The following is a 24,934-nucleotide window of genomic DNA, read 5'->3' on the forward strand; positions in this document are numbered from 1 at the left end:
AGTCCATCTGCTCATATACAAAAAGTGTATACTGAACATACTTTTTGTAAGTGGTGGCAAGTAATCTTATTCAGATGGGCTCTTAAAGGTACTGTGTTGTGTGTGTGTTATGCCTCTACTGTTCAACATTTCATATATATATGAAAGCTTGTCCGGCTTGCAGGTGAAATACTGTCTGCACTTATGTACTAATAGTCCAGTCATGGAATTTCTAATAAACAAACACTGGACAGTCTGGAAACCTGTTGCCTTTCTATGTATCTATGTCTATGCAGTATGTCTATCCACTCACTCTTCATTAGTTCATAGTTCAGGCAGGCAGGCAGGCAGGCAGGCAGGCAGGCAGGCAGGCAGGCAGACAGACAGGCAGGCAGGCAGACAGACAGGCAGGCAGGCAGGCAGGTAGGCAGGCAGGCAGGCAGACAGACAGACAGGCAGGCAGGCAGGCAGACAGGCAGGTAGGCAGGCAGGCAGGCAGGCAGGCAGGCAGGCAGGCAGGCAGGCAGACAGACAGGCAGGCAGGCAGGCAGACAGACAGACAGGCAGGCAGGCAGACAGGCAGGTAGGCAGGCAGGCAGACAGACAGGCAGGCAGGCAGACAGGCAGGTAGGCAGGCAGGCAGGCAGGCAGGCAGGCAGGCAGGCAGGCAGGCAGGCAGACAGACAGGCAGACAGACAGGCAGGCAGGCAGGCAGGCAGGCAGGCAGGCAGGCAGACAGACTGGTTTCCACTGTTGTTGTTTTCTACTGCTCGAGTTAGGCCTTGGTGGCATGCAGACCAACATGGTTTGGCTTTGGGATGTATCTTGTTCTAACCTGGTTTATTTTTGCTTCGGAGGGGGGGGTTGGTAAACACATGCCAACCGCAGGCCTGGATGGGTGGGTTATGCACGGGAGATGGGAGAGAAATGGAATGTCTAGACAGGAGGGGACCTTGGTGACACTGATTTGTTTATATGCGCAGAGGTGGTGTTGACTGTGAAGTCAGCAGAAAAAACATTAGTGAACTGAAGAACACTCTTGTTCTTTTTTGTATTTGGGTCAAACTGTAGTCAAAGAACAGAGCATTATTCCAGTACTGCTCCAAACAAACCTGAGGGGTCTGTATTTTGATTTACATCAGAGTGCAGCATGATAACCAATGACTGCTCATTTATCCTAAAACTGAAACACAGTTAGATAAATAGTTTATTCAGATGCATACAGTGATTTCCTTCTAAGATTACAAAAATATTTATTTTTTATCATTCCTTCTTAAGTCTTTCACTATTTTATCTGCCTCTTGTTCACTCTCAGAGTTCAACTGGCAAGTGACGGCTTGTTCTTACTCTTGAACTTAAACACTGAATAGCTTCCAGGAATTCATTTGTAGCTCGGTGTCAGTTTTCCTCTCTGGTTTCACATTCTTCTTGGTTGTGTGTAAGTTGAAGCTACAGGAATCCTTCAAAGTTTACGCCCTTATAAACTGTTGCTAAAATACTGTGTGCAGTGCTCTACTTTATACGATATTAAAGTGAGAGGCCGATGGGGACTGTTGTTCATATTTTGGCAGTAATATTCAGAGGTATTGACTATGACAATCAAAAAAAAAAAAGTTATTTTTTTTCCTTTTTTGAAGAATATTTCACCTCTACTTTTTATCACAAAGAAACTCTTGATTATTATTGGCTTTGAACTTACTTTATTAGTTTGGTTTGATGCATTGTCAGACAATGACGCACACTCCAGTCTACATCAGTGAAGAAGATGTGCAACATGTCTATTTGAGGCTCCTGGGGATCAATAGTAGAGCACAGGTAGTTTTCTCAGAAAACTTAAGATGATGAAACTCTTGAGCTAAGCTTGTAACGGTCTATTAAAGAGCAATAAAAAGAATCCTGACTTGAAACATGACATGGGATAAGCACAGACAGGACAGGGGGGCTCTGCCTAACCCCAGTCAGGTTTGATCTATTTATTTTACCATACAACATCTGCTGATGTATATGCAGACCAAGAAGCAGTTTCCTTCCTCAGATGACTAAACTCTTGATTGAATGTTTTTAATTTAAAATTTTAGCCATACTCAAAAGTTTTTTTTTCTGTGTGTGACACATGGAGCTACTTTTTATCTTTCATTATACAACCTGTGATGGAATAACAATAAATGAATCTTAAATGCCATTGAAAAAGCAGGCAGTAACAGCTTTATGTGCCATGCGCATAGGATTTACTGTTGTTGGATGTGCAAAAGGTGATGCTGTTTGACAGAAACAAATGAATAAAAAACAAAATGACATAAATGAGGTAAATAACTTAAAAAAAATATATAAACAAGCTTTCTTAACTTTAGCAGTGTTTGCTTGCTTATTCATGTATGTGATATTAATAGCTGAAAATAATTACAAAAGTTTCTCAGCAAATGCAAAGGCAGTACTTTCATGGCATCGTTAGTTTATGGCACAACTTTGGCAAACGAAGCATGACCTGAAAAACTTCTTTAATCTTATTAGATTACACACCAATTATCTTCCATTTATCAATTTTTAAAGCCTAAAGATAAACTAATGTTTACTCAGACGTTCTTTTTAAAGTAGGCTATGGTGAAATTAAAAATCATCAAAGCCTCATCCCAACACAGAATAACTCTTTTTTTTCTGTTCCAACAACCACTGGATCCTTTCTTAAACCATAAGCTGGAAATGAACCAAATGCCTTCATGCAAAAAACATCACTGTCCCATGAAAATTTACAGAAGGGGATAAATCACTTTAGGATTTCGCATGGGCCAGGGGACTGATTTACAGACTCAAGTAATTCTCTGGATAATTGTACCAATACTTTTATCCACTGAGGTCATTAGTGCAAAAGGAAATGGACTTAAAGGTCTTTGATCTTCAGAATTTAAATAAAGCAATGCTGAGCCAAGATCACAAGCATTTATGAGCAAACTGAACATCATGTACCGCAGCAAAGAAAAGCAGACTGAGGAAACCAAATAACAAATTGTAACAATGTATTGCCACTGCCACGTCACAAGATACATTAAATATGAAGAATAATCTGTAAATTAAAACAAAATATTGTAAACTTGCAGTGAATCAGTGTCATAAAGTCTTTTATAGTTTAGGATTAAAACCCTGAAATAACTCAAGACAGTGGAAAAGAGCAGTTCAGAACAGCATTACATTTCAGACCTTAAGAAATGCAGCCCCTTTTTGCAATTATAGATTTCCCTCTATATTATTAACTGTTACTGTCCCTAAATATGAATAGAAAGGGTTTTTAACCGCACACTATGCTGGTCAGTGAAATCTGAAAAATGCTCAGGATGACACTGAAGTTTGAACGGACTGAAAGCATGTGCATTAGTCTGATATTGTGTAAAGGTGGGGTAACAGCTCCATGATGTCACATTAGACTAAGAGCTTATGTAGTGATGCTGCCCTCTAGTGGAAAAATGTTAGCTGCAAGAAGTATTGTTGATGAAAGATAAATTGAAATGTTGGAAATGAATCACCAGCATTTGGTAACTCACACAGCAGTGTAACACAACTATTGAATCACTGACCAATTCTTGCTTCTTCAACCCTTCTGACATGTAGTAGACGAAAATAAATCCATCTGCTCTGGTGGGTGTGTGGGGGGCTTTAGCAGTTTTTTCTTGAATACCTTCTTACAAGCACTGTGTAACTTCTGATTACAATTGATACCTTCAAGAGATTACTGACTCTTACCATTAAACGGTGCCTTAGTAAAGAATAGATGACTTTTTACAAGACAATGCTTTTACTAAATACAGTCGTTTGAAAAAGTTTGGGCACCCTTCTGAAGCTGCATAATAACTGACTCTGTCTTCACAGAAAATGATTACAGTGGAATGTCATTAATTTTCTAATAAAAGTTGAGTACTGGGGTGTTTTCCAGACAAAGACATTTAGTGTAGCAATAGCAAGTTGTATGAAATTAAATCAAATTTAAAAAATAATGCCACGCAAAAATTTGGGCACCCCTGTCATGTGATTGTGTTGAAGACCTACTAAGTAACTACTTAACACTGATAAATTGGATCACAAAATTGGTTTGGTGAGCTCAGTAAGCGCTGAACCTCATGACAGGTGCATCCAGTCATGAGAGAAGGTATTTAAGGTGGCCAATTTCAAGTTGTTCTTCTCTTTGCCTCTCCTCTGAAGAGTGGCAACTTGGGGGCCTCAAATCAACTCTCAAATGACCTGAAAACAAAGATTGTTGAGCGTTATGTTTTAGGGGAAGGCTACAAAAAGCTATCTCAGAGATTTCAGCTGTCAGTTTCTACTGTGAGGACCATAGTGAGGAAATGGAAGGCTACAGACACAGTTCTTGTTAAAGTGCTTATGAAACGAATTTTAATTGTTGGAATTTCACAGTTTTTGCTGCTGATTCTAAAGGTTCCAAGCCTTGCGATTAAAATGAGATATTGTCTGGATAATAATTTATCCGGGAAGTCATGTTAAAACGGGCTCAAAAGGAGCCACATTTTGTCTTTTTGTGCGAATTCTTTTTTTAATGCGTGACGTCATAGGGTTGACACAGAAGTTCTGGTAGTCTAACTGTAATGGCGGCATCTATGGCTAAGACATCACAGCACGGTGGAAAAAATTGTGTTGCTGGAGGAACAAATGGTGTTAGTTGCAAAAATAGCAGCTTCACTGAAGGCATCTCTCTGCACATGTTTCCCAAACCAAAACCTACTGGAACTGAGGCTGACAAGGAGAAGGCAAAGACGAGAGCACGGTGGATACAGTTTGTACGGAGGCATCGTCGTGATTTTGAAGTGTCCTCAACATCCGTGTTGTGCTCCGTACATTTCCATCACAACTGTTTCACTAAAAATGTGGAGATCGCGGGAATGGTTGGGAATAGTAGTAGGAGCGATGGCTGTTTTGTGCCTGCCGATCCTGTGCCGAAAATGGTAACTTTCTTTAATTTCCATTACCCATACGGGAGGTGCAGAGAGCCTCTACAATATAGATATTAAATCGATTTGTGTGGCTTAAATTCAACGAAAGTTTTTCCACATAATGTTAGAGGTGTGTTCTTTCGACCTGCTGATGTTTGTATCAGAATTTTAGTTCCTTTATGAGATATAAGTCCATCAAATGTATGTTATTATCGCAGCCAGCCATACTAGCAAATAAAGGAGTCAACCCTATGACGTCACGGTCATGTGGCCAATTTCGCACCAAAGGCCACATAATTCACACTTTTAAATGGCCGTTTTAACCAGTTATGCCCGGAAAATTTAGTTCAAGTTGGATTGATGGTTTTAGAAAAAGACAAAAATTTCATTTGAATGATAGATGAACATTCGTTTCAGTTCATCTTTAAGGCCAGAAGTGGCAGGGCTATAGAGGCAAAGGCGAAAGATGGTGAGGATGGTCAAAAACAACCCACAGACCTTTCAACAATCCAGGGTACTTTGCATAAGGAAAAGCTGTGCGGGGGAGTCATGCGGAAGAAGACATTTCTGATCACACGCCACAAACAGTCGCTTGAGGTATGCAAAAGCACATTTAGACATGCCAGCTTCAATTTGGAGTAAGGTGTTGTGGACTGGCGGCAAAAGAGCCCAGCATTGCATGAAAAACACTTACTGCCCACAGTAAAAATTGGTGGAGGTGCTGTGTGGCTGGTGCTGGTGCTGGTACTGGGAATCTTGTTAAAGTTGAGGGTCGCATGGATTCTACTTAATATCAGCAAATTCTTGAGAATAATGTTCAACAATCTGTCACAAAGTTGAAGGTTGAAGTGACGCCGGGGCTGGATATTTCAACAAGACAACGACCCAAAACACCGCTCAAAATCTTCTCAGGCATTAATGCAGAGGAACAAGTATAATGTTCTGGAATGGCCATCCCAGTCCCCAGACTTGAATATCATTGAAAATCGGTGGGATGATTTGAAGCGGGCTGTCCATGTTCGGAAACCATCAAGCCTAACTAAACTGGAGATGTTTTGTCAGGAAGAATGGTCCAAAATACCTTCATCCAGAATCCAGACACTCATTATAGGCTATTTAGACAAGCAGTTGGTACATCAGCAGCAGGTTCAACATATGTACTGTGTCCACTGAAAACCCGTTTAAACACAATGACACAGTTCCAACCCATTAACAGCAAAGACCTGGAGGACATCTTACGTCAGCTGAACTCCTCCTCTTGCTGTTTAGACATCCTGCCAACAGGAATTTTCAAAAGGGTCTCAAAGATTTTGGAGTCAGACCTGTTACCGATCGTGAACTTGTCTTTAATGTCAGGTGTGTTACCAGAGCCACTAAAAACAGCTGTAATCAAACCTCTGCTGAAAAAGGATAATTTTGACCAGACACAAATGAACACCTGCAGGCCCATCTCAAGTCTCCCATTTTTAAGTAAGATAATTGAAAAAGTGGTTTTTCAACAGCTCAATTACTTTTTAACACAAAATAACTGCTATGACACCTTCCAGTCAGGTTTTAGATGGCACCACAGCACTGAGACTGCTCTGACCAAAGTGTTTAATGACACATGTCTGAATACAGATGATGGAAAAATGTCAGTCTTAGTTTTACTGGTTGTCAGTGCTGCATTTCATACAGTTGACCACAATATATTACTCAAACTACTGGAGAACTGGGCGGGTCTTCCTGGAACTGTACTACACTGGTTCAAAACATACTTAGAGAACAGGAAGTACTTTGTATCAATAGGTAACTTTACATCTGAGCAGACAAGACTCACGTGTGGAGTTTCCCAAGGTTCCATCCTGGGACCTCTTCTGTTTAACATCTACATGCTCCCACTGGCACAGATGATAAAAAACAACAAAGTAAACTACCATAGCTATGCAGATGACACTCAGATATATATTACAATGTCACCAGGAGGCCGAGGCCCTGTACAGGCTCTTGATAAATGCATTGAAGAGATTAATGACTGGATGTGCTACAACTTTCTCCAGCTAAACAAAAACAAAACTGAGATAATTGTCTTTGGAGCCAAAAACAAATGATTACAGGTCACCAAAGAGCTTCAATTTATACACCTAGAAACTACCAACCAGGCCAGAAATCTGGGTGTAGTGATGGACTCAGACCTAAATTTGGAAAAACACATGAAGGCAGTAACAAAGTCAGCCTACTATCACCTTAAGAATATATCAAGGTTAAATATCTGATTCTCAGAAGGACCTGGAAAAACTAGTCCATGCATTCATCTTTAGAAGGCTTGACTACTGTAACAGCATCTTTACAGGTCTACCTAAAAAGTCAGTTAGACACCTGCAGCTTATTCAGAACTCTGCTGCTCGAGTCCTCACTAAGACCAGAAAAGTGGACCACATCAGTCCAGCTCTGAGGTATTTACACCTTCTGCCTGTCCATCAGAGGATAGACTTTAAAGTTCTGATGCTGGTCTATAAAGCTCTGAATGGTCTAGGACCAGAATACATCAATGAGCTCCTGACCCAGTATGAACCTTCCAGACCCCTCAGGTCATCTGGGTCCGGTCTTCTATCAGTTCCCAGAGTCAGAACCAGACATGGAGAAGCTGCATTCACCTTCTATGCTCCACATGTCTGGAGCAAACTCCCAGAAAGCCTCAGATCAGCTGAAACACTCAGTGTATTTAAGTCCAGGCTGAAGACACACCTATTTTCAGCTGCATTTGAATAAAGCTCCAAATCTGAAGCTTGAGTTTCAAAACTTAATCACATTTTAACTACTGATTTTATCTATTGTTCTTATTTCTTTCTTTTTTGTTTAAAATTTAAATCATGCTTTTTATTTCTACTGTTTTAATGTCTCTGTAAAGCACTTTGAATCACCTTGTTACTGAAATATTCAAGAACATCCCTAAAAAAAGACTTTTGTTGCTTGGATGGCAGCAAATGTCGCTCCAAAACCAGGATATACCTTTCAGCATTAATGGTGCTTTCACAGAAGTTACCCATGCCACAGGCACCAATACAACTCCATAGCATCACAGATGCTGACTTTTGAACTTTACGCGAACAATCTGGATAGTTCTTGTCCTCTTCAGCCTGGAGGACACAATGTCCATTATTTCCAAAAACAAACCACATCACACTTTTCAGCTTTGCCTAACTCTATCTCAGATGAGACCCAGAATAACCGGTGGCGTTTCTGGGTGTTGTTGATATGTGGCTTTCGCTTTGCATGGTCGAGTTTTAACTTACAATTGTAGATGTAGCGACGAACAGACAATAGCTTTCCGGTGTGTTTCTGAGCTCACACGGCAATATCTTTTACAGAATGATGTCGTTTTTTAATGCAGCTCCGCCTGAGGAAGGTCACAAAGGTCACAGACTTTCAATGTTGGTTTTTGATGAAAACATTTTACGATTTGACTACGGTTTTGTTTGAGTATTCTATGTCTAAAAATGTTTATCAATGTTTTAAGTGTGTAATTTCTTTTTAAAAACATCAATATCCAAAGCCTAATTTTTTTCTATTTATATATAAAGCAATTGGAATTTCAATTTCAGCAGCAGTTGCTTTGCAGTAAGGCAAGGCAAGTTTATTTGTGGAGCACAAGACCATTCAAAGTGCTTTACAGCTACATCAAATCACAAGAAGGCAAATAAAGCATAAAAAATAATGATTAATTAATGAAATTAAAAGCGAAGAGTGCAGATAAAATACTTTTAGTTGTCATATGCACAGCTAAATAGAACTGTTTTTAGCCTGGATTTAAACATTGTCAGAGTTGAGGCCTGTCTCACATCTTCTGGAAGACTGTTCCAGATTTTAGGAGCATAAAAGTGAAACGCAGCCTCACCTTGTTTAGTCCTGACTCTGGGCACCAGCAGGAGACCCCTCCCTGAGGTTCTCAGAGCCCGAGTTGGTTCATATGGCTTTAACATGTCAGAGATGTACTTTGGCGCTCGACCATGAAGAGACTTGTACACGAGCAGAGCTGTTACACTTACACTTAGAGTCTATTCTCTGAGCGACAGGACGCCAGTGCAGGGACCTGAGCACTAGACTAATATGGTTGTATTTCCTGGTTCTAGTCAGGACTCGAGCAGCAGCGTTCTGGATGTACTGCAGCTGTCTTGCAGCCCGCTTAGAGCCCAGTGAGCAGGCCGTTACAGCAGTCTAACCTGCTGGAGACAAACGCATGGATCTCTTTGATTCTGGCAATGTTTTTTAGATGGTAAAAAGCTGCTGATGTTATCGATTTAATGTGGCTGTTAAAATTCAGATCTGAGTCCAATATTACCCTGAGATTTCTAACTTGATTATTAAGTTTTAGAGTAAGAGTCTCGAGGTGACTGATAACACTTTCTCTTTGTTTCTGTGGGCCACAGACAATGATTTCAGTTTTGTCTGAGTTCAGCTGGAGAAAATTGTTTTGCATCCACACAGGTCATAGCCATTTGGTCTGAGACACAGTTACCAATTTCAACAAAATATTTCCTGTCCTCCAGATAGGACTTGAACCAGTTTAAAGCACAACCTGAGATTCCCACCCGTGTTCGGGATGCTGGAGGAGCTGCTGTGTCTGGATCCTGATGCTGGAAGTGCTGCTGTGTCTGGATCCTGTGTTCTGGATGCTGGAGCTGCTGGATCCTGTGTTCGGGATGCTGGAGCTGCTGGATCCTGTGTTCGGGATGCTGGAGCCGCTGGATCCTGTGTTCGGGATGCTGGAGCTGCTGCTGTGCCTGGATCCTGATGCTGGAGGTGCTGCTGTGTCTGGATCCTGTGTTCTGGATGCTGGAGGAGCTGCTGTGTCTGGATCCTGATGCTGGAGGTGCTGCTGTGTCTGGATCCTGTGTTCTGGATGCTGGAGCTGATGGATCCTGTGTTCGGGATGCTGGAGCTGCTGGATCCTGTGGTTTGGGATGCTGGAGGTGCTGCTGTGCCTGGATCCTGATGCTGGAGGTGCTGCTGTGTCTGGATCCTGTGTTTGGGATGCTGGAGGTGCTGCTGTGCCTGGATCCTGATGCTGGAGGTGCTGCTGTGTCTGGATCCTGTGTTGGGATGCTGGAGCTGCTGGATCATGTGTTGGGATGCTGGAGCTGCTGGATCCTGTGGGTTGGGATGCTGGAGGAGCTGCTGTGTCTGGATCCTGATGCTGGAGGTGCTGCTGTGCCTGGATCCTGTGTTCGGGATGCTGGAGCTGCTGCTGTGCCTGGATCCTGTGTTCGGGATGCTGGAGGAGCTGCTGTGCCTGGATCCTGATGCTGGATGAGCTGCTGTGTCTGGATCCTGTGTTCGGGATGCTGGAGGAGCTGCTGTGTCTGGATCCTGTGTTCGGGATGCTGGAGGAGCTGCTGTGTCTGGATCCTGTGTTTGGGATGCTGGAGGAGCTGCTGTGTCTGGATCCTGATGCTGGAGGAGCTGCTGTGTCTGGATCCTGATGCTGGAGGAGCTGCTGTGTCTGGATCCTGATGCTGGAGGAGCTGCTGTGTCTGGATCCTGTGTTCGGGATGCTGGAGGAGCTGCTGTGTCTGGATCCTGTGTTTGGGATGCTGGAGGAGCTGCTGTGTCTGGATCCTGATGCTGGAGGTGCTGCTGTGCCTGGATCCTGATGCTGGAGGTGCTGCTGTGCCTGGATCCTGATGCTGGAGGTGCTGCTGTGCCTGGATCCTGATGCTGGAGGAGCTGCTGTGCCTGGATCCTAATGCTAGAGGTGCTGCTGTGCCTGGATCCTAATGCTAGAGGTGCTGCTGTGTCTGGATCCTGTGTTCGGGATGCTGGAGGAGCTGCTGTGGCTGCAGAGGTTGAATCCTTTGCTGGGTCCTTGGGTGGCGAGGCAGGAGCTCTTCTCTCGCTCCTCTTCTCTCTCGGGGACAGCACAGGAACCGGTCCTGGCCCTGGTCCTGGCCCCTTCTGATGCCTCAGAGCGTGGAGGAGGTTATCAGTCAGTCGTCTTACCCCACCTCTGTTCAGGTGTGGGCCTTTTCCTTGAAACAGATTATCTCTTTGCCAGAAAAGATTAAAGTTCTCAATGAAATGCAGTCCTCTGGACTCGCAGACTTTTGGACAGCCATGTGTTCAACTGAAGCAGCCGGGTGAATTTGTTTGTCCTCCTGTCGATGTTTGGGAGAGGTCCACTTATGAATGTTGGTGTCGCTACTTTATCAAAGTCTTTTTTTAACATTTCAGACTGATTCTCTCTGCTGTCCACTGCACCCATGTGCACAATCAGCTGTTTCACCCCTTGGTGTTTTGCCAGTACCTCAGGTAGTAATCTTGTGATGTCAGAGACAGTGGCACTTGGATAGCTGCATGTAACCATTCTGTTTATGTTTATATTAGATATGGCTCCGTCTCCAAGCACAAGAGTATCTTTGATCTTGACACTCGGCACAGTTTCTCTGTCCATCTGCTGCTTTGCTCCATCACTCTGTCTTTTACACTCGGTCACATTTGGCTCTGACAGTGGTAAAAATCTGTTTAACTTTATTCCGGGTGATGTTACATATCCTCTGTTGATACCAACAGTTTGATGATTCTTTGGCTTAGCACCAAGTACATTATAAGTGTCTTTGCAGAGTCTTGGAAAAGACAGTCTCATTTAGCTATAAGTTGTAAGTAGCAATTTTTTTCACCCTTTCCTTTGGAAGTAAATGTGGACTTCTTACCACTGGATTCCATTGGGAGCGTTTCATGAAGTCCCATTTCAGTTTCTAAGGCAAAAATCCTTTCTTGTAGCGCACAAATTTCTTGTTGATATATCCGACAGCTTTCACAGGGCATGTTGGAAGGATTGTTGTCGCTGGCTCATCAGATAAGTTGTAAAAAAGAATAAAAATAGTCTTGGTTCACTTAAAAGAAAAATAATAAAATTATATCCAAGACTTGTGGAAAGAAATAAAATGATTTAACAGCAAATAAAGCAATAAGCAGCAGGAGGATGCAGAGACACGTCTGCACTCTTCAGAAGCAGGAAGCTCAGTAGCAGTGATAAGAGTTTAGCAAGGGAAGTTCATGGAACATATTGCATTGCACATTTTGTAAACATAGCCAGTCTTTACAAAAGAAATTGTGATGAGTAATGGGGTCCTGTGCCCTAGTAAGTCTGGCAACACCCCATGGTTTTTGACCTGGCTCCTTCGTGCAGAAATTTCTCCAGATTCTCTACATCTTCTGGACTGTAGATGATGACGTCCCTAAATTCCTGGCAATTGTACATCCAGGACATTCTTCTTAAACCATCTGACTATTTACTCAGTGGTGAACCTCACCTCATCCTTGCTTGTGAATGAAGCGCCTTTTATACCCAATCATGACATTCACCTGTTTGCTTGTAGAATGTTCCAAACATTCAGGTGTTTGAGATCAACTGGCCCAAACTTTATTGGAATGTGTTGCAGGCAAATAAAAAAAAAAATGAGAATGCTAAAGATAACAATGTTTATGAGTTTGAACATTAAATGTATTTGTAGTGTATTCAATTATATAGACAATGTCCCAACTTCATTGCAACTGGGGTTAGAATGTTTCCTGAATATCATAAATGCTTGTACTGACTACCAGAGAAACTAAAAGTAGTTTACTTGCATCATACAAGTCACTTCACTTTTACTGGTGCAATACATTTATTTTAACAGTGATGTGAGGGAACAAGCAAGTTCATTTGATTAAATAATAAACACAGGACTGCTGCTCAAGCTGATACCCAAATTTATTTCAAAACATTTTAACAGATGTAGTCCACTGCGAGTGAAATGGACACCATCCACAGCTCCATAGCACTGGATTGGCACCTCAGCTTCAACAGGCACTGTGAAGACAAGAGCTCAGTCACACACCAGCTCAAAAATGACAACACTCTACAAAAGGCTCGTTTATGCTCGACGTTAAATATGCAGACGCATACGAACAGAGACTGCTGTCCATCCTCTGCATTCATTTTGTGCACATTTCGGTACATTTGGGATGCGTAGCCAAATGCAGAAAACCGTGAAGGACCACCAGAAACCGCAGTGTTGCAGTGTAGCTCACGTGTGACCAGCGAAAAGGGAAAAAAACAAGATAAAAAACTAAATGGTGGAACCTTTTGAAGAGAGGCTGACTGTGCTGTCCCTTTCTGTAAAAGGTGCATTATCATGATCTCCACGTTCCCTCAAACGGATGGCGGAACTCAGACCTGCCCTCTGGTGGATGTATTACCTACAACCCGCAGTGATGCTTGCAGGTTGAAACGAACGTGCCGATTTACGCATGAAATGGGAGCACAAATTAGCCTAATGTCAGTCACCTGATGCTTTTAATTTTTTTTTTAAAAACTCGACAAGATTAGAAAATAAAGTGAAAATATCAGAGGTGTTCTGCTGTTCATAAATTGTAAAAATTGGTTCTGGTTTCATCAGGGACCAGAATAAAGTGAAAGCAGCTTAGATTGTGACGTACACCTTTTACATTTCAAAGACGATACTGTAACCTGCTAACCACCAGCGGTCTGGATCAGCAGTGGGCAACAAGTCTACTTAGGACTGCGATGAAGATTCACTAAACGATAAGACTAATGGGAAACTCTGATAAAGAATACATTATCACACCTGCAAAATTTACTGTCTTTGAGAGACTTCATTAGTTTTTGTTTTGTACTGTACTGCAATGTACATTGTATATTTATTTGAAAGGAACTTGTGGATACTCCATTTTTGATATGTTGCATTCCAATGCCAGGGTCCTGCCGTACCTTCCAAATGTAGTTTTAATAGAATTTTCAATGTAGGTTTCTTTTTTTGATGATCAGATTCTACATTTTTGGCTGTAATAACTTATATTACAGTGACCACACTATTCAAAAAAATTAAAAGATGTCAAACAGCTTGTTCCCCCCTCAATCTCACCTATCGCAGCCTCCTGGCTTCTCTTTCAGACTCCAGAAGTGTCAGCACATCTCCTTCTCTTACTGGGCCCTTGACATTCCTGATGATGGAGCGGTTGCTGTCGTCCATGAACTCAACACGGACCTGGAGGTAGGGAAAGCAAAAGAACCAACGTCTTTTATTATAAAAGTTTAAATAATTTTCTCCAGACCTGAAAGTCCACCAACACTTATGACATACAATAATGACAAAACTGATGGGTTCAGCTCTGGTGACATGATATATGAGGAAGAACTGACAAATTCTCTTTTATTAAATAAAAATAAATTTAAAAAACAAAACAGAAAAGCACCTAAAACTCAACTGATAAATATAAAAATACCATTTAAAACAGACTAACAAGCAGATGGGATAAAAGAAAAAAAGGAGGCAGTTGTCCAATGAAAACCATGCAAACTTCAAATGTCAATATCAAACCAAAATACCGCCACTCAACAGCCCAGTTTAAAAATTAGTAAACTATTAGCATCAACCAAGTTTAGAAGTTCTGTAAATGTTGACTTAACAGAGATTAAGAATAAAACTAATGTACTTTAGAAATATGATAAATGTATAAACAGTTGCTTTAACATACATCAAACTGTAACAACAGATTAAACTTCCTACAATTTTTTTTAAGCATGTGAGAAGAGATCACAACAAAGGATCTATTCAGGGACAAATAGTTCATCATGCTATGTATCGGTATGATAGGTTTATAGGTCATAATAATAAAGACTATTTAACATTCATATTAATATAAGTAAAATGTTTATACTATAGCCTACGCTAAGATGAAAAAGTGGCTGTTTAATTTTAATCACACATTGATAGTAAATCTTTCTGTAGTTGACAATTTAGAGATAATCTGCCTAATTTGTCATATATATATATATAGACATTCCAAAGAACCGCAGCACTCTCTTACATTAAATTACAAAAATGTGATAGACAGAACGTTCAGAAACTTCCAAAGGATCCCTGGGTTTGTCTTTACAACAGAACCGATACCCTCAAGTGCCAAGAGATTATATTTGTTGTTATTTGGCGCCATATAAAGCGGAATTGATTTGAAAGTCTGATGCATCTGAATGAAGTTCAATCGATCCACAAAATGAGTTGCTTTTCGGGTATTTACCAACAGCCGACACTTATGCCATAGTTGGAAGGAATCTGGAGGCTACATTGGCTCGGTTAGCTTGCATCAACTATTACAGATGATAAATGGACCCATGCTTACTAAAAGCTTCGAGATTAACCATTTTACCATACCTGTGTACATTGTCCCTGGGAACCAGTTCTGCCGAGCACCTTAGTGACCTGAAGAGAAAACAATGGCCACATGAATATTACAGCTTAATATCTGATGATCCCACACATAGCTAAGAACAGTGCAAAGATACACAAAATGCCACTAAGCAGCTAGCAAAAACTGTAGCATAGCCGGGCCTCCATGATGGAGGCGCGAGAACAGAAGAGATGTCTTCCATGAACTTACAAACACGTTAATTTAGCTTAAAAAATATATCACCATTAGGAAACATATTCAATAAACTAACAGTACGTAATAAAAAAAAAGATTATTTTCACAGGCTTATATGTTTTCTTACTCTTGCAAGCTTGATCGGCTGCACGCGGCTGGCGTCCATGTTGTCGGGTTAGACCAGAAAGGAAGTTACGTCGTGCACCGACCGGAAATATTGCAACTGTGATCTTGGTGATTAACACAATTTGATCCCGTTTCTTAAAATAAAATAAAAATGCAAGCCCTAAAATATAAATAGTTAATAGAAATAATCACATATAACACAAACGTTTAAAAAAAACCTGATACTTTATCTTACGTTCAACTTCCCTTTCCGATAACTTGGGAAATACCATTCAGCCAGGCTATCATCGTGAAAACTTGGATCAAACCAATTCTTACTGTGTAAAATAAAATATTTTTTGTAAAATAAAGTAAAATAAAATAAAAGCTCGGGCTTTTGTCGCAAATCGTATTTTTCAAGCCAAGTAAAAAGTTTCATATTAAGGGCTTTGGTAAAGGAAAGAAAATCTTTATGGAATACAAAAAAACTGGCTTTTACATTCATATATTTACATTCATGTATAAAAAATTTACCAAATAATAATGTTATTCACCAGAAAGTCCCATTCACTGTTAAGCATAATAATACCAGAAACAATGTCTTTTAGGGAAAAGGGTTTGAGACGGATTCCGATGTGCAGCCAGTCATGTACGTCAATCCAGAATGCCCCGGAGGCACACACAGAAGTTTCATCCTCTCCACAAAACACACATCCATCCGATTCAAACCAAACCTCCGTTTCAATAGCTCTCCGGGTGGAAATACACCATTTAGGATTTTAAAGTGAATTTCTTTTACTTTGGGATTAATGGGGAATTTTAAATATTTAGAAAGCAACGAATATATGTCTTCTTTGGAGAAAATTTGTTTAATGGAGTTACGAAATGACAATAAAGAGTGGGTGATGTCATCAAACATTTTTCTAATTGTTTTATTAGGAATTTTAATACCTTCAAAATCACAATTTCAAATGAGAAGAAGTGGAAAATAAGGAGTGATGTGAGTCGAGTCGGAAACAATCCCTTGAATTAAATGTAAAGTAGGTTTAGGCTGGCTTTCATTATGGATGCAAAGGAATTACGATTGATAATCAGATTATATTTGAGGCAAATATTTTCATATGTCACCCTTAACCATCAACTAAATTATTTACAGACCAAATACCTTTATCCATCCAATCCTTGATATACAGCAACTTTTTTACCTTGTACTGTATCTATTGCTCCATATGGGCGTTTACAATATAGAAGGACTTGCAGGTGAAACAGGGATAGTTTCAGAATATTAAAATCACATTTTAACAAAAACTCAATGCAAGCCGGCTGATGACAACAGGTAACCCCATAATGTTTAAAGGAGCAGTGTTTGAATTTTTAATAAGAATAAAAAGCATTTCTGTGGCAATTCTAAAGAGAAATGGAGAAATGGGACAGCATTCATTGTTTGACTCCACGTTTGATAGGAAATCTTGGTGATGTGCCTCCTGGTAGTGAAATAGAGCTGTTTGCATCATCATAAAGAGATTCTATAATGGCTTGAAATTTATTCCTAAAGTCTAAAGCCTAAATGCACTGAAAAATAAACCAATGGTCAATTGAGTCAAAGGCTTTATAAAAGTCAAGAAACAAAATAGAGCCATCATCTTCTATTAAATGATTGTAATCAAGGAGATCAATTATCAAACAAATGTTGTTGTGAATGGATCTATTTTCATAAATCCAGATTGGGAGTCACTTATAATTTTGTGTAGGTTACTTTTTAATCTATTGGCATAAACAAGGGTTACAATCTTATAATCAGTGTTCAACAACATAATAGGTCTAAGATTATCCAAAATTTTGGAGTCTTTACCCGATTTGGGGATTAAAGTAATTATACCTTGTTTCATAGTGGGAGGAAATGATTATCAGTCGCCTTCTTCAATATGAGAGCAAAAGGATTTTTTAATAGTTCCCAAAAGTGACGGTAGAAATTACATGTAAGGCCATCACAGCCAGGCGATTTATTTAAAGACAAACTATCTACAGCTTTGTCTAGTTCAAAAATAGAAATGTCAGCTTCGCACAGCCTTGCAAACTCCTCATCTATCCAGGGGATAAGATCTTTGATATGGCTGAAAAAAATCTGTATCAGTTACAGAAAAGGTAGACAAGTATAATTTATTATAAAAGTAAGTTATTTCCTTAGTAATCAAGGTTGAATCTGTACATAGTTGGTTTAGAATCAATAAGGTTTTAAATGAGTTTAGCTCTGGATCGTATGTAAGCTCCTTCTGCTTTTTTAAGATAAATCCCATCAAGTTTTGTTTGCAGAGTTAGTAGTTTCTGTTTATCAGCATCAGTGTGCATAAGTGGAGCACTAAAGTGAGCTAACAGTGTTTACTCATTTTATAAGCCCTCCCCTCCTTTGTTACGCGCCTCCCCCCTAGATTCCTACAACTTTCCTACATACAAATCACTATATAAATCTGAGTATTGTCTTTTTTATTGTTGCACTATTTATTGTGTAAATTTGAAATGTTTAACTTAGTTTTGCCAATTTTATTAAATGCACTTTTATAGCCTTCTTCAAAGTTGTAATAATTACAATTTTATTTTGACCAAGTTTGACTTCATTTTAAAATGAACTCACTTATTTTGGTTATTTTAAAGAGGTCCAGGGATTTAAACATAAAAAAGAGGAAAATATTTTCTTCACATTACAGAAAGGACGTTGCCCTTTGTAACGAAGAAAAAAAAGTATGTGTTTAAAAAAAAAAAAAGTTAAACTTTCTTTTAATAGTTGAAATGGACAACAGCTGGGAAAATATTGTGTAATCTACCTGCAGCAATCATAAAAAAACATCTTGTGATCTTGTTTGGAAGTTCTCTGTCGTCTCCATTGCAGTGCAATACTGTCATGCCTTTACTTGCTCTCTGAGAACTCAAAGCCTAAATCACAGCACTAATCCTTGTGAACAGTATTTTTAACTTCCACTGGGACAGAAGAACAGCAATAGGATTAGAGAATCAGAGAAGAGACTGACTTCCTAACTCACGCAGTTTATCTTCTTGCACTCTGACTGAAAAGCTTGGTATCACTTTCTTCATCTTTATTTCAAGATCTTTTCAGAGGAACATATTTGCGCAAATGGAATTCTTGCGGAATATTCTTGGTCTTATTGTTTTTTACTGACTTGATCTAAACCTGGCACTAAATTTTTCCTACTGGTAGGTCTGCTAAGAGGCTGACACAATGACGACTATAAAGCCCAGTGTGAAAGTGCTGAAAAAGCGTCGCTCCAGTCTTTTTGCGAGCATAAAGCGGGATATGAGCTTTACACAAAGCACCGAGGAAGAAGATTATGAATTCCCTTTTTCGCAGGACAGCTCAGTAAAACCTTGGACTTCAATGGACAACCTTGACAGTTGTGAAGAGATCAAACATCTGATCAAAGATGCACCAAACCCAATGAAATTGAACATTGTCAACCTGAATATTGGTGGAAAGGTTTTTCACATTCCCAAACATTTGGTCCTCCGATACCCAAAAACCCGAATTGGAGTCCTTGCTCTGTGTGATGATCCAACTAAGCGTCTGACGCTCTGTGACGATTATAATTTTAAGAACAACGAGTTCTTTTTCGACAGGGACCCTTTGTTTTTCCATTACATATTTCATTTCTACTGCAGCAATGTCCTTTGGGTGATGGACAGTCTCTGCCCTGTCAACTTTGAGGAAGAGATGTCATTCTGGGGGCTTAAATTGAAAGACACACCAAGGTAAGCTGTTGATACCTAATACTCATTGTCTGTATTGGGCCATGATATGTTGCTTTTTCTGTGTTTCAAACATGGTTCTGAAAAGCACTTATCAAATTATTTTATCCATCATAGGTGCTGCCGCATTCTGTTTGAGGAGAAATTTGATGAAATCAAAGACCAACTGAAGGTTAACCAGGAGCTGATTGACGAGATTAAACCTCACCATGATGAAAACATTTACAAGTCCATGTTTCTTGGAGGCGTTCGTAAAATCCTTTGGGACTTGATGGAGAATCCTTACTCATCTCTACTAGCCAAAGGCTTTGCTGTGTTTTCCAGTCTCTTTGTTCTTATCTCTATTGTCGCTATGACACTAAATACAGTCAAAGAGCTTAGGAAGTATAAACTTGCTGGAAAAACCTATATGGATTGGGTGGAGGTTACTTCCATCCTTTTCTTCACTTTTGAATATTTTATGCGGTTACTCACCACATCCAACATCAAACATTTTGTCAAGAGTGCTCTAAATTTTGTTGATTTGGTGGCTGTTATGCCCTACTTCATCCAGATCATGTTTGAGACGTTTGTTTTAGATTCAGAAGACATGAGTGCACAGGGCGATCTGAAGGCCTTTTCAAGAGTCAGTAAAGTCAGCAAAGTGCTCAAAGTGGTCAAGTTGATGCGCATCTTTCGTATCTTGAAGCTTGCCCGTCACTCCACGGGCATGAGGGCATTTGGTTTCACCATCCGCCAATGTTCTGAGCAGGTACGGTGGAATATCAAAGGATCTTATCAACATCTGCTGAGTTTCAGTGTGTCACATTTATGACAGTTTATTGGCAGGAATAATTTTCACTACACGTGCAGAATATCACAAAAATAGGAGTTTTTAAATTCTTCTTATTACCTTAGCTCCACCAGTTTATATTCAAAGCTGTTGCAGGTTCCTCTCATTCCCTTTCCACCACTCACTATCATGTTACTACAGTAGCCTAGAGGGGTCAAACCAAACCTTTGCTTCAGAGTAGGCCTTTCCAGTTTTGTCATTTACATTAACTAAACTTCCCACAAGATGTCAGTTCATCTGATACACTGGACCTTTGACCTACATGACATAAGCTCTAAAAAACTTTGTATCATATAAACATTTTCCCGGTGGTCCTTAAGATACAGAGGAGAAGTCCGAAGAAATTTGTATGCAAAAATCCCAAAGTAAGGAAAGATTTCTGGCCACCTTTCAGCATTGTGTGAAGAAAGTGAAAAGAAGCCAGAGAAGAAGAAGTAAAGAGAGGAGAAAAGAAAAAACTCCAAGATTCTGTTTTCTCTTTTTTTCTTGTAAAATATCATAATCATCATAACCTATATAAAAACACACAGCTCTTCTTTTTGTAACCTGAATGTAAAAAATATATACATGCTGATATATGTATTTAAGATACATATATCAGCAAGCACTGCTGTTAACATGTACTCTTCTGTAACATTGTAGGTCTGCTGCTTGTTTCTGTTCATTGCTATGGGCATTTTCACTTTCTCTGCCCTGATGCATTCTGTGGAGGTGGATCAGCCTGGGACACCATTTAGCAGCATACCAGATGCCTGGTGGTGGGCAGCGGTGAGTAAGAGGCAAACATCAACCTCCAGTCAAATAATGGTTATGGTTCCAAGTAACATCTTTTTCTTCCCATAAACATGCATAATATAATCACTAATGACATGATCATAAAAAAACAATACAGTAATGATAAATAATAATGATGGAAAGTGCAGTGCATTAAGTGTAGTGTATTTTGGATATCAAAGATGATTAAAGATTTGTGCTGCCTGCCTTGTCAAACCAAGACAAAGGTGTACAAGTGCAAAGCCGTCATGCTCTGTGCTGCGTTTGTGGCTCCGTGGAGCTGTGAACTGTGATCAAATGTTTACATGCACTCCTGTTCAGTGAAAGAATAGTTGGCTTAAATCCACTTTAAAGATCTTTCAACTGTAGATGTATTAATCGGTCAGTCTTACCTACTTGTGTGATCCCTTCATGGTATTAGTTAAGAATTAAGTTCATTCACAGTAGTGAATGAATGCAGGACTGGCTGAAGACCACTTAGCTGTCAAATGATTAAGCGACAACTGCTGTTTGGCTTACTGAGTAAAATAATGAAAATCTTATTTTGACTAAAAGAAAAGTAAGGTTGTTATGACTACCTATCAAGTGAGTTTTTGTGGTCCCATTCCATATGCTCAGTTGTATGAATAAGGCATCCTCTGCACAATTACAGACATTTAATCAAATGAATAGCATTTGTGATAAATTTGATACTCATTGGAGCACCATGGATGTTCCAGATGGTCCCACCGCACCCAGTTATTATTAGCTGAGAAATAATTACAGCATGGAACACCCTGGAAAAACATAACTTGAAGTCATTGCTTTTCTCTATTTTTTTGTATGAAGTTTGTCATTGCATTTAGAAATAAATGAACAAATATAGAATTTGATGTTTGTGACACATTCAGAAAAGTTGGAAGAGGGGCAAAGAAGAGTACTTTATAGAATTTAAAAGTAACTTTGTTCTAGAAGACTAAACATTCAGCAGATTGATTGGTGACAGGTGAGGGTGTCCGGATTGTGTATAAAAGGAGCATCCACTGAAGGCTTATTGATGAGTTGTTGCTCACCACTTTGTGCCTAACTCTGTTGATCAGTTTAGAAGTTACAGTATGTAATATTGTGAGTCTGTGGAAATCCAGATTCCCTGAGATAGCAACATACCACTATGATAAGTATAGCCACATAGGCTTGGGAGTACCTTAAAAAAACATTTTCCCTCCCAGTCTACCACTGCATCCTGAAATGTTACCTGAAACAACATCATACATGGTAGAAGCCATACCTCAACCTTGTACAAAAACACTGTGGGGTTCTTTCGGCTTGAGCTCATCTTAGCTGGGCCGAAAGATGGTGGACAATTGTTCTGTAGTCAGATGAGTCCACGTTTTATCTGCTGTTGGGAATCAATCGATGTGGGTGCTACATGTCATGCATGAGAAAGACCATACAGACTTTTATATGAAAGATACAAGTGCAAACATGGGTGACTGGCATATGTGTGAAAGTACTGTCAGTGCTGTTCAAATATGTCTCCCATTGAAAATAAATAGAGCATCATAAAGAGCAGAATCAGACAACAATGAACAAGGGCTGTTAGCAGCTGAAATCTTGTTTTCAGCAAGAATGGACACAGATCCCTCCTGCAAATGATTAAAAGGAAGGCTGATGTAATACAGTGGTAAACATGCCTCTCCATTTTTTAATGCGTTGGTGGCAACAAATTATGGACATGTTAATAGTTTATCATTGAGGACCCTGAAAATCACTTTTATGTATCAACTAAATGTTCAAACAAGTTAACAAATTACAAATGCAAGTTTGTGTGGCATTTAAAAAAACGTAAAAAAAGGATATATTTCTTAAATAAAATCTCCCTGATTTTTGAAGTACTAACACAAGGCGTTAGCATGTCATCAGCCTGGCTCTGTGTTTCCCTGCATCTCATTTAAGGGCATCGGTCTTCTTTATCTAGTGGCAGCTGTTAACTTATGTGTTTAATCCCCTCTAATACAGTGAATTGCATCTCATTTGTAGCCTGACGAAGGGATTGTATTCAACAGATGTAGCATTACATTCCTCAAAGTTTATTTTGTCCTCTTCATTCTAAACTTCTAAAACAGCAACTGGTCTGATCAAAAAGGCTTTTTTTAAAATAAATAAATAAAAATAAATAAAAACTTTGGACTCTCTTTAGGCCATAGACCCTCTGGGACGTAAAAGAGAGGCAGGCACGAAGGTGAAACTGAAAAGAGACAAAAGTTAAGGAAAGTTGTTCAAAAGTTTTGTAAGCATAATGCTATTTTTTTTCTGCCCATAGGTGAGCATCTCCACTGTTGGTTATGGAGATGTTGTCCCAATCTCCTATCTTGGTCGCTGTGTTGCATTTGGCTGTATCTCTTTTGGCATAATCCTCAATGGAATGCCCATCTCGATTCTGTTCAACAAGTTCTCTGATTACTATGCCAAATTGAAGGAACAGGAATACACATGTACAAATACTGAGCGTACCTTCCAACTCAAGAAACGCCTGAGGCGCAAGTTTGACAACTGCTTTGAACCTCAGCCAGAAGACTCAGATGATGACATACACTATCGACCCAGTGGAAGACAAACTAACCACGAGACTCAAGACTGAGAGAAGCTGTCTGGTAGTGACCTCACTAACCTTAAATGGCCTTATCACCCATGGGTCTTGAAAGTTTCAAATTCAATCTGCCTCCTACTCTGAACCTATGTGAGTTTAGATGAATAAGCTAAGGAGGGATGTGGAAACAGGGGCAAATTAAGATAAGCTTTAATCATCAGCTTTACAGTAGTTGCTGTTTGCATGCTAAGGGTCACGATTCACTTGCTGGAGAGTGTGTTATCTGCATTCAAGAATAGCACCCGCCTGCAACTAATGCTGACTTAAATCAAATTAGATGTTTGACATAAGGAGGTTGAGTTACAACATCATCAAGGAAGCAGTGTTTCTCTTAAATCACTTCAGAGGGAATGTGATGCTTGTGAAGAACTACTCTCATTAGAAGTGTTTTGGACAACTACAGTACATGGTATCTTACTGTTTGCTTTTCATTCTTCATATTCTGCACAAAAAAAAACATGATAACTTTGATTTATGATTTTCTTCACATTTCTTTGGCAAATATCCTGTGCCACATCATGGTGGCTTGTAGCTGTTTTTTTTCCATTTTTCTGTCAAGAAAATACAAATGTAAAGAGCAATTGAATGTCCTGTTGTTCTAAATGGCCGATGCAATGCCCTTCCAAGTGCTCAACATTGTGTGCCAGCAAAACACCATCACTGTGAAATGTACTTCTTTTTATGGTCAAGATATTCACAATGAGTGCACCAAAGTAAGGGAGGCGGAAGGATGGAGTTTGTCAGTCGCAGTCAGGAACTACAGCTTAAATCTTTCTTCAAGGATTAGCGGGATTTGAGCTTGCTCCTCCTGCTTGGGGAAAAGTTAGTCATGTACTGTGCTATTTCAGTTGCACAGTAAATCAGATCGAGTGCTCTCAATCAGGTCCTCTTTGAGGACTTACTGGCGACTTGAGTTGACAATGGTTTACTTTGGATAAACAATAAATCCCTCAAATAGAATTTTTTTTTTTCAATTGTACTTACATATGGGCACCATGGTTATCTAATAGGTCAGTATTTAAATGAGAAAACTGACCTCTTTGATCTTGACGCTCAGATATCAGGATCAACCATCCCTCGGGTGTGTAGAAAGCTGTTCTTGTACTGTGCTTCTAGCTGTGTTTAACTGTTGGCCTGGACTCATTCATCCATTCAAACCAATTAGAACATATGAGTAGACCTGTGCCTGTCAGAGGGAACCTGGTGTCTAAATAGGTAAACCAATTGTTGTCTGCACAGATCCTCTGTAGAAATTAGACAAATGTATTATCTCCCTCCAAACATGCCCCACTGACCACAGGGCTTTAGAAAGACGATTGTTTAGTCTTTTCTTCAGTTTTTTCTCTTTTTTTTCAGAAGGTCTGTTCACCACTGCTATGTTTGCTGCAATAGTTTTAAAGAGACACATTTAAGGGAATAAAATGTTCTGTAAAATGTTCTTTAAATCGTTGTGACTGATTCCACTGATTTACTCGCCACTTCCAACTATACTGATTCCATTTTGTCCACTTG

General features: G+C 39.8%; 2 protein-coding genes across 2 annotated transcripts; one reads left to right on the forward strand and one right to left on the reverse strand.

Moving 5' to 3' along the window:
- Window positions 1-12,630: 12,630 nt before the first annotated feature.
- Window positions 12,631-15,539, reverse strand: rps28 (ribosomal protein S28). Its single transcript, XM_075482418.1, has 4 exons — window positions 15,451-15,539; window positions 15,113-15,160; window positions 13,823-13,945; window positions 12,631-12,747 (listed from the first exon to the last, which is right to left on the reverse strand). Exons 1-3 carry the CDS (start codon window positions 15,487-15,489, stop codon window positions 13,823-13,825), a joined length of 210 nt encoding a protein of 69 aa, XP_075338533.1. The 5' UTR covers window positions 15,490-15,539; the 3' UTR covers window positions 12,631-12,747.
- Window positions 15,540-18,663: 3,124 nt separating this feature from the next.
- On the forward strand, window positions 18,664-23,413 carry LOC142399557 (potassium voltage-gated channel subfamily V member 2). The gene is made up of 4 exons (XM_075484279.1): window positions 18,664-19,190; window positions 19,305-19,938; window positions 20,662-20,787; window positions 23,096-23,413. Exons 1-4 carry the CDS (start codon window positions 18,664-18,666, stop codon window positions 23,411-23,413), a joined length of 1,605 nt encoding a protein of 534 aa, XP_075340394.1.
- Window positions 23,414-24,934: the final 1,521 nt, after the last annotated feature.

This window comes from Odontesthes bonariensis, chromosome 14, assembly GCF_027942865.1.
Source record: "Odontesthes bonariensis isolate fOdoBon6 chromosome 14, fOdoBon6.hap1, whole genome shotgun sequence".
Lineage (NCBI taxonomy): Eukaryota > Metazoa > Chordata > Actinopteri > Atheriniformes > Atherinopsidae > Odontesthes > Odontesthes bonariensis.

What these genes read in the sequence shown, in the direction of transcription:
- rps28 (XM_075482418.1), bottom strand. Translation starts at nt 15,489, where the DNA reads ATGGACGCCAGCCGCGTGCAGCCGATCAAGCTTGCAAGA. An exon ending in AGCCGATCAAGCTTGCAAGA is followed by an intron (nt 15,161 to 15,450) that starts GTAAGAAAACAT and finishes TTTTCTCTTCAG; the next exon opens with GTCACTAAGGTGCTCGGCAG. An exon ending in CCCAGGGACAATGTACACAG is followed by an intron (nt 13,946 to 15,112) that starts GTATGGTAAAAT and finishes CCCTACCTCCAG; the next exon opens with GTCCGTGTTGAGTTCATGGA.
- LOC142399557 (XM_075484279.1), top strand. Translation starts at nt 18,664, where the DNA reads ATGACGACTATAAAGCCCAGTGTGAAAGTGCTGAAAAAGCGTCGCTCC. An exon ending in AAATTGAAAGACACACCAAG is followed by an intron (nt 19,191 to 19,304) that starts GTAAGCTGTTGA and finishes TATCCATCATAG; the next exon opens with GTGCTGCCGCATTCTGTTTG. An exon ending in TCCGCCAATGTTCTGAGCAG is followed by an intron (nt 19,939 to 20,661) that starts GTACGGTGGAAT and finishes GTAACATTGTAG; the next exon opens with GTCTGCTGCTTGTTTCTGTT.